The following is a 20,274-nucleotide window of genomic DNA, read 5'->3' on the forward strand; positions in this document are numbered from 1 at the left end:
ATCTTGCTGAATTCAAATTTGACCGTGTCTGCCATCGTAATCGTTGTGGGTTTTAGCTTTGTAATGTAATTTAGTCTGGAAAATCCTGCAGGAAAGAAATCCAAAGATGATGTAAAATAAGCGGAAAAGTATTCCACTGTCATTCTGAATAATCTTCTCCAGCTTTCGATTTCACATACACAAAAGGGAAAGAGAAAAAAAAAGATTGAAGTAGTAGTGTTTTATTCATCTTTATGTAAATCCAGTCATTTACGGTTGCCTTAACAAATCAGGAATCAAGTGTGTCAACATCCAGCTGAGAAGAAAGTGCATATGGGGATTATAAAAGAACAGAAACAGGACAAAAACCGGCCGAGGGGAGAAACTCTCCATCGATTAAAGCCTACAAAACATGACAAGGGAAAAAATGAACATGTTTTTAAAATCGTCTGAAATCTCTAGACGCTGCAGAAGGTTTACAGTTCTACTCAAAAACCTAAGGTCACTAAGCTATTGTTCATGTCTATGTGACAGTGTGTGTGGAGGCTGAACCCAGAGCTGGTTCACACCATAGAAAAATACCCTGGTTATTTGCATGTTTAACTGTACACTACAGAGCTTCCATAGAATAGATTGAAAAATTATCAACTTCCTACCCACCAACTCCGACTGGTCCTGGTTCTAAGCCCAAGACAAGTTTTTTCTTTTCTTCCTACACCACTAAGATAGAGAAATCCCTCGTTGCATTGCTACATAGATAATGTTACAAGTATATGCTCAAAACCAATATTAGGCTAAGTAAATCTCACACAGTATTTCTTTATATGTATATGTCAGATCAAAATGATAGGAATACGGCATCAGATAAACTCAAGATGTAGATAAACATTTCTTTAAGTATATTCTGGGTCGATTTCAAGTTGCTAATTTGATGGCATTTACGTACTAACCACTTAAGGCAATGTTTCCCCTTACCTGTCATCACAGTGGTTGTGGTTAACATATTCTGATAACATGACCCAGGGTTTTTTGTAGGTTGAAGGCAACTTCTTTTTACAAGCATGTTTTTGATTTCACTCTGTACTGACAACGCAGCATCATTTCCAAGTCAGACAGGGGGCATATTTCAATGTCAAACCATTGGCAGACGATATCTCTCCAGTTGAAAAGATATGACGAGGACCTCAATGTAAACATGCAGTTTTTGGGAGAAATAATCAATGCTGTTTTCTTGCCATGCTTTTTTTCCGGAGACGATTTCGGGCCTGAAATCTTTCTTCTGTACCATGACAATGTGCATACCAAGTCACAGCAAAGTGCTCCCTCTCCTTCAAATGGAGCCTCGTTAAATGCCCCAACACTGTCCTGAAAACATCCAACTGGACATAATAAACAGCACAGATTCTTCAGAAAATCCTTGTGGTGAGGTCTGTATTCCCCTGGCAGCTCAGTTGTCACCCGTACCAAAGTCCTGGGATGCTGTCTCCTGATGTTAAAGTCTCGTGCGATCTAACTGCAGCACTTGAGTTCAGTTTGAAGGAATGTCTCTGATATAATGATGCATTTGCTGTCTGGATGCTGTTGTTTCTTCACATGTTCAAGACCAGACCGCCACACCCCCTCTCTCTTCCAGAGGAAATTAAATGTATGAGGCTTAATACTATATCAACTGAGTAACGCTAACTTAAAGTAGATAACAAATAACACTTGTACGTGCACTCCTCTGCACCAAAACAAACTAGTCACTCAAGGTTCCTGTCAAAGAAAGTACACTATATCGTTGCCTGTAAACTGACTTACAGCTAATGATGATGCGGAGGATTCCGTCAAGTCGTTGACTTTGACCTATGATTGGTTCGGTATGTGAGGTTTCACTTAATAATAAAATAGCATGAGACCCATATTTTCCCGAAGAGGATTGAAATGGGGGATTTCGCTTCAAATGAAACAGTTGATGGACTGGAAACTTTGTCTGTGTGAGTGTGTGGGTACATGTTCTCATGCATGTTTGAAAAGTGAATGACAGGCAAACTTGACTCAACTGCAGATTTGTCTTTGAGTGTGTGTGGGTCTGTACATAAAAAGGGCCTCTCTGCTGCTATGTGTGTGTGTGTATGTTATCCAGCAGTAGCTACGACGTGTTTGATGTGTTGGGGCTCCAGCCCATTTGATAAGCTCTCTCCAGGGTTCTCTTGCAGTCCTGCATCACCGTGCTGAAAACAATGTGAGGGTACTGCACCACCAGCCTCTCTACAGTCTCCTCGTTCACCTGCAAAACACACACAAAAAGACACACCTTTAGTATAATGATCAGATAAGATATACTGAAATTCAAATATATAACAGATATTTTGTGTGAGTAAAACGGTCAAGCACAACCCTGGGTTGTAAATCTAAAGAAGGCCATCAACTTGCAAGCACATAAATGTAACAGAAATAATGCTATAGGTCAATTCAATACATCTTTTTAAATTACCCAATTTAAATGGAGTCTTTTAAAAACATGTCAAACGTCTCTGCATCAACCCCATGATGCCTGATTAAGATAATCAGAAACACATATTGAGCCGTGTGCCCTGTCAGGACGGCAGTGTACTAGGCCTATATGAAGGATAGGCAATTTCTTTAGAGCATATACAGCGTCGGCCCATATGTGCTCATTCACACACAATTAGACTATGGCGATGGGTTTAACACTGGCTGGGCTCACCAGCTTAATGAGGCATTCATGTACTCAGAGGACTAGAAAGACAAGCAGCTAATGGCCACTGCTTCTTCTGTTACCACAACACTGTCAATCAGTGGTGGAGTTGAAGAAAAAAAATACTGTGCCTTATAAAGCCTCTTGATCCATATTTTTCACGCTTCTTTTTATAGAATTTTTTACCGGTTTATATTAATCTGTAGTGGTTATTATGGTTTTCAACAGTTCATAGCACACTTAAACCATAAACTGTTTCAAACATTTTTTTAAATCTGCAAGATCTGCTGAAATATTATTAAATAAAATATCCTAAACAAAAACAAACTTTTTTATTCAAGGCTTTTCCATTGCCCTCCCTCCATCCATTGGGGTCCTGGGTAAGTCAGTACCACTTTTGGCCCCACTACGACGCCCCTGCCATCACTGACAGCCCAGAGTGAGAAAGCCTGAGAATCTGACAAAGTGCAGAGCCAGAGTAACCCTAGAGACCTTGAGGGGTTAACCACAACCCACCCAGAACCAACCCCCCGCCCACCCGCGAGCATGACACTTTCCAGGGGAAATGATGTATAAACACTCACACACATGTTGAGCACACAGTCATCCGTTGTTGCCAAAGCAGTGAAAAAAGTGTTTCACGGTTTTCCTCAAGCTCATGGGCCTAAGCTGAGCCCCTTTGGGTTCTGTGTTATTTAGAAGAAAAAGGGTTTCACAGTAAGAGTTACCTGGCTCAGGTTATGTGATCTGTTTTAGTTGCCATATTCTTTCTCATTCCTTATATCACTACATTGAACACAACATATTTTAATAGTGGTGCGTATCAGCAATTTCTTGGCAAGTAGAATATTTGAGAAAACAAACCGACAGGCAGACAGATTGACAAAAAGACAGGCTGAGGATAAATCCAGCAGCAGATAATAAGTGTGCTTTAACGAACAGATCACGGCTGCCTCTCGGGTCACGGAAGGGAGATGGAAAACTCTGCACAGCACAAGTGAATTCAATAAGACTAAGAGGCAACAGCAGCCTGTTAGCCGTTTGCTTTGATTCCCCTACGAAGAGACAGCAAGCAAGCTGGAGCAACACACAGAGGCTTAACAGGCTCTTTCAGGATACGCTTGATACATGAGAAATAAAAAGAAATCAAGACCACAGGGTCAAAAAGGCTTTCTTACTTTCATCTGTTTTCGTTTTTTTTTTATTAGATGCAAAGAGAAAAGTCTGAGAATATGTGCCAGAAAAATATTCCGGCCTCAGTTCCCTGTCCAGTCAAGACAACAGAGGACGGCAAATGGGCTTTTAAATTAGAAACACAAACACCTTTACCACTTGGAAAGGTGCATTCAATCAGCGGGTAAGAGTGAGAAATAAAAGAATTCCAGCGACACTTTCAGTTCGTTGATCAACTATTCGGTAAAACTGAGGCAATAATAAAACAGTGTTTTGCGGTTCATTATTATTATTATTATCAGATGATTTGAGTATTCCAACCACCACATTCCTTCTCTTGTACAGAAAGATCAAACTTAACAAGTAAAGCTGTGATTTTACAGTATTGGCAAAGAAACACATATTTTTAGATGTGTTGTTTCGCACAGGGCAATGGAAGAGGATATAACAATCAAAGAACTGCTGCAGAGTTCTCCTTCCGCATGATTTCATGAGATGGGACCGGCTGGGCCAAAAAGTAAAATGTGGCGCACATTTTACATTTTCAAAGTGCGTTTTTCCATCTACTTGATTTTACGTGCCTTTTCAATTTGCGCATTAAAATAAAAATTAATGGAAATGCCAGAAATTCGGAGAAAAAAAAAGACCGAATGGACTGGCAGTAGCGCAGTCTGTGGGGACTTGAGCTTGGGAACTGGAGAGTCGCCGGTTCAAATCCAGCATGTACCAGTCACGTGGAGTGTGTGGACACCATGAGCAAGGCACCAAAACACTGACTGCTCAGGGTGCCATCATATGAGACAGGCACCGCTTCCATCTCCCCATATTTTCCATTAAATGCATGTGTATAGGTCTTATTCATGTATGAGTGTATTTCGAGCCTACGTGTGTTAGTAATATAACAGTGAGTGAAAAATTGAATTTCCCTTAAGGAGATTAAAAGAGTGTGTCTTCCCCTTCAGTAACCTTGGCATGATGATAGAAAAAGTTGATGTAATGATAAAAACAGAATGTGACAAAGTGCAGAAACAGACTTGGTCAATAAGTCATGAAATGAATTAAGCCTCCACTGAAGAGATGAAAAAATAGCGAAAAACATTGCATTTATGTGAATCAGGAGGCTTTATCCCTCTTCAAATTATATACAATGTTTTTTATTAAGTTTTGAAATGGACAAACACATGACAAAAAAGCAGACAAATAAAAACAACAGAGACAGCAGAGAAGAAAATAATTAAATGACTTAAGTAAGAATATGTAAAAAAAATAAAGAAAAAAAAATAAAATAAAAATGACATTAAATTACATTCACTGACTTTCGATCCTTTTCAACGAATAACGCATCTGGCAGCAAATAGTTATCATTAGCTTTAATGTGATTTAGAGTGGAGAGACAGGAAACAAAGGAGGGAGAGATGAAACAAAAGTGCCTGACTTGAACTGGGAATGTTGCAGTTCATGGGCAGTGTCTCAAGCCCTAAGCCACAGGGGCGACCCCACAGACAAACACCTGCAGTTTGCTGAAAAGGTGGGAACATGTTACTTTCAAAAAGGAACCAACAGGAGCAAAGGAGTAACTTAACCGAGGTCTCCAAAAGCTGCCACAACAGAGAGAAGTGAAGTTTGTTATGACATATGGCTGGGCCTCATTAGCCAATAAAATGACAAACCCCCGGTTGCCTTCATAACATATTATGCTGTATTCTTGAAAAGAGAATGAAACATCCCCCAGCTCGTTAATCAGTGCTTAATTACAATTATACCAGATCTAAAGAATAGACCTGTCAAACTGATGGGAGGCCATAACATTCATTAATACTAATTTAGTGCAGCTCTACTTGCTGAGCAGACACGGCACAGACAAAATGGCTCCCAATCAAAACGCTGAATTAATTTCTAATTGCTGGTTGCAGTAACGCTAAATGTTTGAGTTGCAACCAGACCACTTTGATGGAAATCACGAACAGGCTAACTATTGCACTGACCTTTGCTGATAACACTCTCTGTTTTGAAAAAAAATGGCAAAACATTAGTCTTATTTTGTTGTTTTCTTTGTGTGGAAATGTAATTACTGTCACTTACAACAGTCGTCAAATGATTGGAAATCAAACTTCTTATTATGGCAGAGGCAAAAGCCACTCAATTTAGCTATCAATCATATCCAAGCCTGAATACATTGCGCTTAAAATACAGCACAGTTACTTCATGTACTGTGCTTGATATTTATTTGTATTATCTGACATCTTGGAACGACATATGCCTATGTACATAATTAAACAACATATTGCAGCAAACTATAGAAAATCAAGTTGACAGAAAATCAGTAAACAGTCATATTTTACATCAAAGCATCCATTAACTCTCCTCCACTGCATAAACATGACCACCAAGAGTTACTATAAGGCCCAAAAACAACAGACTTCTGTAAGAGACCCTCTCCTAGAGAGTTCCCAGAGTTTACAGCTCCAATCCCCCTTTCTCCAGAAAACGGCTGTGTACCCTTTGCATGGCTCTGTGGTATGTTGAATGAGATGTGATGACATCACCACACCTGCTTGGTATTTGCAGCTCAAAGCTGATGTTAGACACGAAGGTCAGACCAAATGCTGTGGGTAGCTGGCTGGCAGAGAGAGCATTCCTCGGGTTACAGAGTAACACAGTTGTGCCACTGACTTCTTCAAACCAGTGATTCAGCGGTTTCTTCCTAGAGTGAAATTTTGTTACTTGGCAAAACAGTGCTTAACGAAATTGTCGCTAGGCGACATAAGCTTCAAAATCATATCAGAAAGTGCTGGGGCCCCTGGTGACTGGAATGGTGCCTTAGACATATGGCTCTGGCAGGTTTTTTTTCTTCTTTTACCCCATACAGTCCAGACCCAGTGAAGTGTACTGTGCAACCCCTCCTCCCAAACCCGCTGCCAAGTCTGTAGGAGAGCCATATGATAAAGCAGATCGCTACTCACTGATGATTCTAATCTTTGAAAAGCATCTGGGAGCGCCGCCACAGCTATCTGGAGCAAGGCCTATACTTATGATATTTTCCCCCCATTTTAACTTCAAAGATGCTGCCCAGTAGATCTAAGTGTGGTGTAATGCATGCTGACGGGTAATGTGCCGTTGTCAGGGTTTACAAGAGGGCGAGAGAGGGATGAGCGGGGAAACAAAAAGATGTATGCCTGATACGCTGTTTGGCAAAATACACCTTTTATCTGAACATGCAGTACAATGGACGTGGATGGTTTATATGGTAGTGCGTGTGATCGTTCGTTGACAACTGCTCTTCTACATTTACATACATGTGACGGCTGAGGGTAAGTGACGGCAAGTTTCTGAGCTGACCTCTGCTCGGTGTCTGAGTGTTCTTATGCTTTTTCTCTCTTTCTTGACAGGGGGCTTTCTTAGGGCTGATCCTCCAATGCAAATGCACTCCATCACCACGTAAAATATACATTTACCGCAAGCCCTGGGCTATCCCCTCTGGTAAGCAGCGCAGTAAAATACATCGTAAAGATGACTAATGCGCCAGCAGTTCACATTTTCAGTGGGAAAAGAAGAAGAACAGGGTCGTAAATCGATAATCAGATACACAAACACAGAGATGCATATCATATTAGGCCACATGGTGAGAACACCCTCTGAGTGCTCCTGGCAATCAAGGGAAGGAAATGGAATAAAGAGAGAGTTTAGGAAATAGAGGGCTGATAAAGAATATGGCCTCTGCTCCTTGTGAATATATCAAACCCACTGAGTGCCTTACGAAACAACAAGGACCCTGGAAAAAGTAGTAAAAACTCGACTGTTGATTATGAACAACCTAGAACTGAATTTTAATTAATGTGCATGTATATATCAGAAAACAAAAATAGGTCCAGTGGTCCTGTCTGTGTAACTTATGTACAATGTATTAAATAAATGTTCCTTTTTTATTTTCCCAATGTTTTCATAACATTCTACACACGTCTGCAGGGTTTCTCTTCTCTTTTCTTTTTTTCTTTCTTACGGCCATTTTCTTTGGCCATGTGGCAGCCATTGCTAGTGCCCGGGCCTGTAAAGAGAGACAAATACCGCCCGTTCCCTGTCTACTCCCATCTAGAGAGTGTATCAGTCAGCCAGTAAATACATTTGGGGTAAATGTTTAAAAAGCCTGTTTAGGCAGCAAAAGAATGCAGTGCATCAGGTCTTAGTAAAAGGCCGCTTAAACAAGTCTGGTTTTAAACAGGCCGGATTTATGGCCTCCGTTAAACTGCTTGGAGGAAAAGCCCCCCGTTGTAAAGTTTCTAAACGAGTGGCTGGACAACTGAAAGATGGTTCTCTGTCTCTGATTAGTGGGAGTGGAATGAATGGAAAAATATAAAAACAGAGGATTTAAGAAAGTGTAAAGACAGAAAAGAGGTCGCCACAAACTGACTTTAAAGGATTCAATATTGCCAAATGAACTATTGCTGCGATGGCTAGGAAAGCTTAAGGAATAGGCTGCTCTTTACCCATGGAAAGCCTGAGCTCATACAGTTTGATTTAGTCCCAAGAAGCCAAGCAACTACGCAGTGTATGGCTCTGAATGTGCTTTTATAAACCAGGTCAGGCACCGATTGCGACAACTAAGGTCTGGTCCCGCTCACACACCCTCATCCCTGCACAATATCAGACAAAAGCAGAACTGAAAAGCAAGGTGTCAGTGCATAACGCGCGCACACACGCACACACACAGTGGAATGGGGGGCTCAACTGAACAGGGTCAGAGAAAGAGGTTCTGGAGGCCAGGTTTGTAAACCCCATACTCCATCACGCGTGACAAAAGTAACTAAAGGAATGTGTAGAAGGCTCAGCCCAATCCCTCTCTCTCTACACAGGCCTTCTTATCTTTTCAGACTGGAGGAAAACATTCCATAACTCAAAGAGGCTTTTCACAATGTATTTGTTAATTTTAGAGACGACGAAACAGCGGAAAACACTATCACAGCTAGAGTATATCTATTAGGTACAAGGAATATTACAGTTAATTTAAATGGGAGGTGTTGTATGGACACGGTTTGCGAACAAGCTTGAGAGTTACGTTTTGGCGTTCCGGTAGCAATCCCACTCACAACTAATTTAATATTTCACATAAAGTACTATAGGTAAAAAATGCCAAAACCAAAATATTAAATTACGCTTTAATTATCTAGAGTAAAGAAAACAATGTCACCAGAATCCACCACAATTAACTTTTGTTTAACAAATACGTTAGATATAGATCAACAAGTCACTAGTTTGTAGTTACCAAGACCAAGGACCTGAATTAGTCCTGATGGAAATTGTATTTAGTCTAACTAGATCCCTTTTCTATTCCAGCAGGACATACTGTAGGTGTGTGGGTCAATATGTTTAATACCCAAGTGGCTAAAAGTATACTCTGTATTAGCTCTAATCCCTTGGTGCATCATTAACATGGCAGGAGAGAAATGTTGTGCTTTGAATTGTTTGTTTCGGATTGGGCCCAATTATCTTTTGATCTGGCTGTCCGCAAGTCTATTTGTATTGGTTTTCTTCCAGGATTGTACTTTATGTTTTATTCATATCTATACATATAAATTGAAATCTATCCATTTGGGTCTGTTTCAGATTAGGTTCAACATTTCCGACCAAACATTTAAAAATAAATAAATCAATGAATCACTGTTCACGTTATATAACCAAAGCGCTTAAACTTTTAAACAGTACATTCGTTTAAATTGACGGCCTTTTTAAATAGAAACAGAAAGAAAGAATAGACGAAGGTGTGAAACGGGAGAGAAATTCACGTTTCAGGTTAGGGGGAGAAACAAAAGGATAGTAGTGGACCGGTTTAATGCCCTGTAAACTAAGACTTCTTCTTCCTCGTCAAATGGAACACACACATGCGCACACACAGACAAGCACAATCACACACACACACACACACACAAACATGCCTCATAGTAACAAATTCCGATGGGGCTTACTGGAGGTCAGACAAGCAGAATTCTTTAAAGATAATCACAACAGAACTACTGTGTTTAATTTTTTTGCCTCCCATGACTCCCCAGCTCTTCAGAATAAATAAGGCACAAGGACAGCTTGACCCTGTCCTTTCAAAGAACACCATGATTCAAAATGCATAGTGACTCCCAAGAGCGAGGAGAGTGAGGATTAGATTTGTGGACTGGTCAACAAACAGGGCTGTGAGCAAGAGTCAGTGATCTCATCTGTAAGCCCAACGTGTGGACACCACTTACTGCACAATGATTATTCTGAATTATGGGTTAATTTGCAATAATCAAATAAGAACGCTGCAATTTAGGTCAAGCCCTTCTGCAATAAAAAGCACTATTAAAAACATTTTGCAAATTGATTTCGTCCTTTTCGGTCTATTCACTGAGTACAAGCAAGCACAGACCTTGACAGCATGATAAACCTGTATCTTTGTTTTGCAAATTTTGGTTCGCTTGGTGAAAATTTTCCAGCCACAGGTCACAGGCACACTATTTCCACAACACACTCTCTTTCTGCAAAAAAACAGCTAAACTTATTCAAGGCTTTTTGCACCCATCGGCTTCTCTGTTTCCAATCAATTATAAAGCTGGACATAAATCAGAGGCTGAATCGATCCCTCCCCCCAAAAGCGGTCCCTTTATACAGAGGTAGCCTTCAGTGAGGGGAGCTACATTGTCATTAGCATTAAATAGCGAATTTATCCCCAACAGTGATGAAGTCAGACACTGTGCCTGCAGGCTATATAAAAGTGGGCTGGGACCACTTGCTGTCTCTGGGAGAAGGAAGACAAACGTATGGAGCCCAATGTTACTTATTGGCACAAATCACATCACTATTGGCATTTCTTAAAGTATCCAGAGCCACACTGAGTCTTATCTACTTTCTGCCCATGACTCCATGTGATTATGTTGACCTCCGTTGTGATGAGTAAACAGCACTGGATGAGGGGGACAGGGGAGAAAATATGGGGGAAGGCTGAAAGACAGGACTGTGTGTGTATCTGTGTGTGTGTGTGTGGGGGGGGGGGGGGGGGGGGGCAAACTTGAATAAACTAATTGAATAAACAAAAGATGTGAGCGGCATCCAAAATTTAAACAACCTTGACAGTCCTTGGCTCAGAGGAGGGTGAGGGAGTGAGGAACGGAGAGACAAAAAGAAGGGAAGAAGAGGGGTAAAGATGAGGTGAGGACGAGACGAGAGTGTGTATGTGAGCACGGGTGAGGTCAGGTTTTTTACGCGCTTGTGTGTCTGGTAGATTTTTTTTGTTGGCAATTTCTGAAGATTCCCTTCAGATACTCAATGAACTCTGTCGGTGGCTGACTTTATTTCAACCCACTCTCCTTCACTGTCCATTGCTCCTGCCCTTTAAGCAACAAGATGAAGGGATGATCGGGGAGCCGGCTTCAGTTAAGACCGCCCAATCAATACGGCTCTTCTGTGCGGGGATGAGACTCCCATGATTACTCTGAAAAATCACAAATAGCAAATTACTCTTTTTCAAAACTACTTTTTTCGACTTTGAACTTTCAAGTCTGACCAAAGCCGGTGGAAAATAGGAACCAGAGAACCTGGCTATCTCACACGCTGGATGCTGTGCATTGCAGTGTCTTTCTCCTACTTCCCCTTTGCCCGAGAAGCATATATAAAAACTAAGGACCCCTGCCGTTCACCATAACAACGCTCACCAAAGAAAAGTTCTGCCATATAGTCCCGGACTCGGCATTTCCTAAATGAGAACCTAAAATGGCTCTTAACTCTTCACCATACTTCATCTTTGTTTTCCTCACTCCAAACCCTCCAGGCTCTGAACAATTAGACCCCTTGTTTATGTCTGCAAATTGCTGTGCCGTGCCTATCTTGCGCACAGTCCCCGGCAGCTGAATGCACCAGTGGAACGACCGTATTGATTGGGATGTCTCTTCTTTTAACAAGGTCTGTCTGGTTTGTTCTATCAGGGGGGGGGCTGCAGCAGCGCTACCTACCTGTTCCCCAAACGCAACCGCTCCACACACACCTCAGTTCAGGTAATGGAAGCAGCACAATTCCAAACTGCTTACCCAAAACACTTTATTGGGGGTCATTAAAAAAAAGGATAAAGCCAGCATTCACTCCTATTGTCTCCTTTTAACTCATTTCCCTTTAATCTTCTCTTTGTTTGTCGTTCGTTTAATCATTTTCGTCATCAGTTTTTTTTTAAATCTTTTCTTCAAGGCCCTGGCCACCCTTCCTTTTAATTTATATTCCCCTTCTCCATCTCCTCCGTTACTATGATAACTCTTTGCTCTCTCCACTAGCTGTCCCTGAAGGGGGCCAGTAGAAGTCACTGTCATTATTTTCCTAGTTCCGCTTTGTGCTGACTGTGTGAGTTTGCCCCCTCTCTCGGTTTCACAACCTGGACGGCCCATTTGTTTTCGCTCTAATGAAGTAGTGGAAAAGAGGCAGGAGAGAAAAGAAGGTAGATGAGAAGAGAGGAGAAGAGGACAGAGAATGGGCAGGATAAGAAAGAGGATGAGAGGGGAAAATGAGGTACATATTGAGCAAGCTGTGGAATCGCTGTTTAGGAAAACATTCCACTGAGGCCGAATGAGATCAAAATCCCCAAAGTGATACATCAACACAGGATGAAGGCTCTAAATGTTCACAGAATGTCCAGGAGAGCCCATTATAGAAAACAGCAACCTACTGTAACACATATAGGACGACCTATGAAAACAGTCAAGATCAGGCATGCAATGAGTTGCTCTCTACAGTGCAACACAGTACCGTGTGCTTCTGCTCAAATCAATAAAGATTACCGCCGGATCCCTGACCCTGTGATTGGACACTTATCTTTATTGTGTGGTGAGCCCAAAAAGCTTCCAGCATTAGCATTTGGTAAATGTGTGTAACTCTGGCATGTTTTACTTTATGCGCGTCTCTGTGTCTCCCGGTTGCAAAGGAGCAGAATGTTGTGACTGCATCGCTATGATATGATTTCAGACGCCAGAGCACTGAATCTGACCACACCAAAGCATAGCTTGGATTAATAAATAATGTTCCATTGTGTTTGTGGAAGTGTTGAAAGATGAATTCCTCCCGCAGAGAAGACCTAACATTTAACTGTAGACTTACTGGGGGAGTGGGGCTTTTTCTGAGACGCATTAACTGACATATGCCGGGCAAAAAGGATCAGTGTTTTCAGAAGATGGAGGCATTTTTTTTCCGTTTGAGTCTTTCAGCCGAATACTTCAAAAGACTGGCAAATAGTCATAGCTGAATGAGGAGCAAAATGAATTGATTTGATTATTTTTTGGGAGGAGTTCGGATCAATCGCATTCTTTCCCCTCGTCAGAACAGGGTGCTTTGGCCCTGAGGGCAGAGGGGTGTAATCGTTTGAGTCAGGCGGAGCACGCCATTCGCCCAGGCCCGGAGGGGTTCTGATTTCAATGCCCCATTATGAGCCGTGTTAACAGCAAATAACATGAATTCCTCTTGGAGAACACACACAGTTACACATAGATACAATACATTATAGCATGTGCAAACACACAAAGACAGAAAGGAAATCCTTTGGACAGGCATGTAGGAAAAAAAAGTATACGCACAATGCACACATTCCACTCTATTACAAACGTATGTCTTCCAGCTACTTAAAGGAGATTCTAAATTAAAAAAATATTCTGAAAATCAAATAGACTACAGTCAGATGTGTGCTCGCGCTAGCCCTATGTTTTCACAGTAGAAAAAAAATATTCAAAAATTCTTCATATCAGTCCCAATGGCTGTGGACACAAAATCCGGACTGGTCTGGCGGCAAAGTGTATACAGTACGGAAGCAGGTTTGTATAAACTGTGACGGAGAAAATCAATCCTTCACACTGCTCCACATGAGGAGAGCCAGATGGATCCTGTTAACAGTTCTTAAATGAATTCTACACTTTCTAAGTCCTGTGACATTCGGGGAAGCTGTTACATTAAAATTCTCAGCGTTTTGACAATTCCAAACAAATTTACACAGGCCGAGCTGCGCTGCCGAGGCGGTGAGCTGACTGGGCTGTCCGCAATGTGTTTCAAGGTTATCACAAGACTGTATTTGTCTAAAGCTGACAAGACCCACTCTGGAACCTGACTCCACATTAGTTAGCGCGGTATGAAGCTGTGTGGGGGAAGAAGGGGGAAAAAGTGACAAAGAGAGAGCAGAAGAAATAGAGACTCAAACAGTGACGTATTTTAAAAAGCCAATAGGCTCCAGAAATGACCTGAGCATTTGTAAGACAGACAGACTAGCCCTTATGGTGATTAGGATATGATTGGCTGGAAGAGGTATGTTTATTACTGTGGTAATGTCACCAAACCCTGCTCAGTGTTTTTCTATGTATGTGACGCAGTTATTTGTACAACATGTCCACAACACACATGCTGAACGGAAAAACCAAGAAAAAGTCCTTTTATGGGTAATATTTACTGTCCAAAACAGCGTCCCACTCACGAGAATGAACTAGTATTTATTTCCGCGGTGCAAACATTCATGGTTTGTACGCAGAGCAAAAATATCTCAGGCGAGGGCCACTGTCCGTGACCCCTCTTAGCTCCAGTGTGTTGGCTGGGACAGTAGTTGGTTGATGGGTAAATATTGAGATGGTTCCTCAAGTGTGGAGATGTTGAACTAAACAAATGGAGGTCCTTACCGGTGAAGTGAAGAGCTTTAGACCAATTAAAATCAATCAGGCTCAATCATATGAAAAATACCTTCCGAACCATGACAGAAAAACACATTCTACAGTCAAGAAGGCCTGGGTGGAATTCCTCCTCGTCTTGTCTTGGAACATAACGTACCGTACAGTGTTGTGAACAACTCAAGAGCAGCAGAGCAATTAGCACTTCATCTGCTGAACTTGTTTGTCATTCGCAGAAAAACGACAAACGGATGCATTGAGAAGGTGCAGCCACATCTGATTGTAAACAATGGCGGATTTAATAAAATGAGGCAAGAGGAAACAAATAGTCAAATGGTTTTGTCAACATAAAGATGAGCATCTGTGGACTGGGAGAAATCTAGAGTTAAGTCATTCGCACAAGACTTTCATTATGTGGTAGAAGCTTGTGGAATTGTAAGTTATCCGCCCAGCTGCCACATTTTCCTAGAAACTGCATTAAATGCAAGAGATGAGATTAGTATGTCCAGAGATTGAATTGGACAAGGCTTTTGGATTTTAACCGCTGTTATGCAGAAATAAAGCATGATAAAACATAGCAAGGCGAGGCTAAAATTTCAAATGCAAACCAGAAAAAAAAATTCACAACCAAATTGAAAGCACGCGAAAAATGTATTTGACTCATTGAAGAGACAGAGCGTGCAACATGGATTAAACCCACTGTGAAACCTAGTTCACATTTTAACCAACCAGTGGTTAAAGCCCTTTTTAATTTGAGCAATACGACTGTGAATCTATCTAATCTCTTGACAAAACATTGTGTGTAAGTGGATCAGATTTTTTAAACTAAAGCATTTAAAGGTCAAGATGCCCTCAAGCCTAAGATAAGAAATGGAGCAGCAGAGTGGAAAGCGGGTTGAACAGAAATGACAGGGAACAGCCAGTAATGAGCCTGTCTCAGTGAACTTGACAAAGATGTTCAACAGCCCCTAAGTACAAGATGTGTATAATGCGTTAAATTCTAATTAAATGTCAGAGAGAAAAACAAAAGCACTTTTTTTCTTTTAAAGAACACCAGGACTGTCAGCCATAGTAAGTGTGGAGGAGAAGGCAGAGCATGGTAACTTCTGCCCCCGGGATGAATGGTACATGACCACCATTCCCCTGGTCTCTGCTGCCTCTCACCTTTTTACCTCTTAAACTCGCTCTGTAGCTCCTCATTTTCTCAGTGACCTCGGCAATAAAAACCTGTTTTTTGTTTATTTCTTTCCCTCTGAGCGAACTTCATATAACCCACTCTCCCTGCCTAATGCCCAAACCTGACCTGTAACTACTTATTTTTCTCCAACTAACATAATAAAAAAAAACACAATAATATAAAGAACAACAACAACAAAGGAAGCAGCTGCCGTGGGCTCGTCTTTTTTCCTATACACAAGCCCGACCAACCAACCCTCACCAGTAGTTGGGTCTCATTTGCAATGCAAACACAATGTTAGGACGTGAAAGAGAGAAGACCTGAAAAATGGCTGAAGGGGACAAGCATGCAGTGAATTAATTCTGTGATTTCGGGGGCTTGTAATGTACCTGACCTTCGAAACTCTCAAAATCTTTTGCTCAATTCACACTCCATTACTACTCTGGTAAAGCAGCAATTACAGCTTAATTTAGCAGTGTCATCATCCCCAAATGTCCCCCTCAGAGCAGAATGAGAATAATTATATAATACTAATCTCTCCATCCTCCAGGCTAAATAATGTGTATGAATATCACATCTGAACACAGAGACGAATGGATAAATGAGGCCGGAGGGATGGGTGGATGTGTTTGTGAGGAGGGCAAGAGCATAGCCGGCACACGGTAAAGAGAAAACTAAGAGAAATTGTGAATCCAGTAAAGATGTAGGTCATTCCAGAAGAGTTTTTTATTAGCATGGCTGTAGATATCGATTGTTGGGTCACCGAGTCGCCGAGGCAGGAGTTGAGCTAAATGAAAATGGAATCTAAGTGATCACCTGCGATGTAATGCAGTTACTCTTTATTACTCCCAGATAAATATGATAGATACACATTCGCGTCCCCAATAATGTGAATTGAGCACGCCGCTTAATCACTGAGACCTTACATATGGGGTAACTGTCAGACCCTCATATGTTTTAATTTTATTACAGCATAAATAGATAAATATGATACACCGATGTTCTTGTCGCACTTAACGATCTCCGGGCCAGGCATTTTTACCAGAGAAATCCATAGGGTCAAACTGGAGGCCGCGGCACGCAGACATCACAAATTTTATAATGAAGAAATAAAAATGATGAGTTCCCAACCTAGTGAAAGGCCTCGACTATAAGTCAAAAAATCCCTCCTCCCTCCTCTGCTTCCCTGCCAACATCTACTTGCACTTTTTACTGCACGGCGGAGGCCTTTAAATTTAGTTCAGCACAAAACCCAAATGTAAGACTTAGCCTCAACCTGAAAACAAAAGGCTCGTTTAAACATACTGTTAAATTCACCATATATAGAGGCCCACTAGCATTGATAGCACGGCCTGTGTTGTTTTGCCAGGCTGCAAGTATCAGTGCAGGCTTATGTTTCTAGGTCGAGCCAGCTGTTAAGTTTTTCTTCCTTGTCTGCCCTCATCCCACTCATGTCAGACTGGATGACCCCTTACTAAATTGAAAGCATCTGTGAGGTAGGAGCTCTGCTGAACCAAATGGAGAAGTGGCTGGAGTTGTTACCGTGGCACTATACCTAAATATACTTCCATCAGGCCAGTGATTGGACGGTTAAGAGTCCAGATAAGAGTTTAAGGGCTGACTTTGGAAATATTCATCCCTCAAACCCAGAGGTATCGTAAGTAGGTTTGAGACATTATGTCACTCCACTTATGTTACCAGCTAACAAGCTGGCTCAAACACGCATCACGTACAGTAGAAACACCGGGCACAGGCAGTCAGTGGCTTATCTACTCTCTACTTTTTTAATTGGCCAGTTGCCATAACCTGGGTCTTTTGAAGGTTCATGTGTATGTGTTTGATTACATTTCTGTTATGGGTGCGCATCGGAGTTGCTGTGTTATGTATGTTTTCTATGATTTTATTATTACTAATTTTTATTTTTAATATGTATGATTATTAATAAAATCTTATAACTAAAAATATTGTATTACTAACCTGTTGCCAATGAAAACAGGTGTGCAATCAGACATGTGCACAGGCATGCACACAAACCCACATATTAAGGGCACATCAGAGCCCCATGTACAGTATATAGGCTGAGCCTTGTTACCTTGTCACATCTCATGAGGCCCAGGTAACGGAGGGACTTGCTGCTCTGAGCGATCTGTGTGGCTCCCTGGTCAGTGATGTCCTTACACCAGCCGGCATCCACAGTCTCTATGGTACTGCTGTACTGGCCTATGGCTATCAGAGCTGTGGACACAAGAGAAAGACAGAGAGAGGGAGCAATAGGGAGGTGGGGAAGGAGGGAGGGAAGGGGAGAGAGAGAAACAAGAAAAGGTGTTAGTCTGTCTGATAACCTTTCTCATGCAAATGTGGCAGCAGCAACTTCCCAGAGAGATGCACAGAAATCTGAGATGAAAACCAGGGCAAGTCCTCTGGCCGGCTGTGACAGAATGTCCAGTGTTTACACATTGCCTTTAAAATATGCACGCACGCACGTCAACGCACGCACGTCAACACACGCACCCACACGCACGCACGCACGCACGCACGCACGCACGCACACACACACACACACACACACTGTTTGTTCAGACTGCTGCAGGACTCATCCATTAGAGCGTTGGCATGAGTCACAGAACTGAAAGGCAATGACACTGTGCCAGGTTAAAGTGTGACTCAATGCCAGTGTATGATTTAATTCCGCATTTTGCATGTGTGTGTGTGTGTGTGTGTGTGTGTGTGTGTGTGTGTGTGTTTATACTGCTGCCAGGAGAGAAACATAGTGCCAAGGTAAAGAGAATCCACCGAAACAAATATATCAGTCAATGTCTGGGGGCTTTGTTACACCTCGGAGCATTTCTACAAACCTTCACACACACACACACACACACACACACACACACACACACACACACACACACACACACACACACACACACACACACACACACACACACACACACACACACACACACACACACACACACACACACACACACACACACACACACACACACACACACACACACACACACACACACACGCACGCACACGCACACAAACACACACCTCAGAAACGTGTAGTTCTTTTGATACCGTATTAATTCTTTTTTAAGTAGAGTACAAATTAAAATCTGCAGCTGACAAACGAGACAAGATTAAATCTTCTGTTATCTGTCTCAAATAAAGACATATTCTGTTGCATTAACACATACAAACACACACACACACCAATCTTCCTCATCAATCTTTGAGCCGTCAATGGTTGTGCAGATGGAAGAGACCTGTGCTCTGCCAGTCGATTGATAATGCTGCTCGGTGATTGATTGGCAGGGCCTGGGCTTTGTTCTCCATTCTCTCACAACCAACCATCGCTAATGAGAGTGGGAATGGAGGTGGAAGGAACGAGGGATGAGAGAAAGATGAAAGGAGGAGGGTAAAGACAGAAAACCTTTGACAGCACCTTCAAATGGTTACTTAAGCCCTGATGTTGTTTTCTCATTTGCAGAAATCTTTATTCACTTGAGACTCAACCGTTTTCCCTTCCAAAAAAAGAAAGAAAAACTCCACTTGAAGTAGCAACAAAAAAAACTCTACATATGACAGGATTAAATAACATCCAGTCAGCAGCATTGTGGATGTTACTGCGAACTGGGCAAGAGCCACTGTTCAAGAGTGAGTTTGTGTACATGTATTATACGAGTGTGTGTGTGTCTACAGGAGCTTGTTCCCACAGGAGAAGGGAAATGAATAATCTTATGCTTTTTGAATCAACTGCATTTATTTAACCATTTTTCCTTCTGTCCAGCTGGGGCTATGTAATGTAGAATCTCTTCACCACACACACACACACACACACACACACACACACACACACACACACACACACACACACACACACACACACACACACACACACACACACACACACACACACACACACACACACACACACACACACACACACACACACACACACACACACACACACACACACACACACACACACACACACACACACACTGAGTCTTGTCTACTGTATGTAACATATGTAATATATAGCTTTGGGCACTTGGAGAGCTCCACATGTGGTTCCTTTTGTGCTCCAGCATGCTCTTGGATGCCATGCATAATGACACATTATGACTAAACAGGCAGTAACATGGCTTTGAAGCAGCAGAATGTTTCATGTAAAACGGCACCATGGGGAAGGGGCTCCGTCAGGCCAGATGGGTGAACGGCACATGGAGTAGCCATGTTGTTGTTTTTTGTCGAATGGTGACCCTTGCAAAGTATTCAAAAAATGGAGACACTTGACTTCTTTTTGCGTGTGTGTGTGTGTGTGTGTGTGTGTGTGTGTGTGTGTGTGTGTGTGTGTGTGCGTGTGCGTGTGCGTAAGAAGTCAAGTTAGAGTCCACATCCCCATCCACAACAACGGGCTCCCCTTGTCATGTCCAATCACATGATCCCAAATTCAATTACCTGGGCTCAGACCTCTCTCGACTGATGTTAAGGCAAACATATTGCTGCTGTTAAAACCCCTAGGCAGAGCGCTCGGAGTATTCTAAAAGAACAGGGAGATCAAATAAGAGACGGAGCGCTACCAAGCC

The 20,274-nt window shown here is 42.0% G+C and overlaps 1 protein-coding gene across 1 annotated transcript in view; it reads right to left on the reverse strand.

Annotated features, from left to right (window-relative positions):
* Positions 1-224: 224 nt before the first annotated feature.
* Positions 225-20,274, reverse strand: part of fbxl17 (F-box and leucine-rich repeat protein 17) — a 215,263-nt gene continuing 195,213 nt past the window's right edge. Inside the window, exons 10-11 of the mRNA XM_080050935.1 lie at positions 17,769-17,911; positions 225-2,248 (exon numbers count right to left, since the gene is read on the reverse strand). Of these exons, the coding sequence (XP_079907061.1) occupies positions 2,111-2,248; positions 17,769-17,911 (281 nt within the window). The 3' untranslated portion in view covers positions 225-2,110. The remainder of the gene's footprint in view (positions 2,249-17,768; positions 17,912-20,274) is intronic.

This window comes from Ammodytes marinus (genome assembly GCF_949987685.1).
Source record: "Ammodytes marinus genome assembly, chromosome: 2".
Classification (NCBI taxonomy): Eukaryota; Metazoa; Chordata; class Actinopteri; order Uranoscopiformes; family Ammodytidae; genus Ammodytes; species Ammodytes marinus.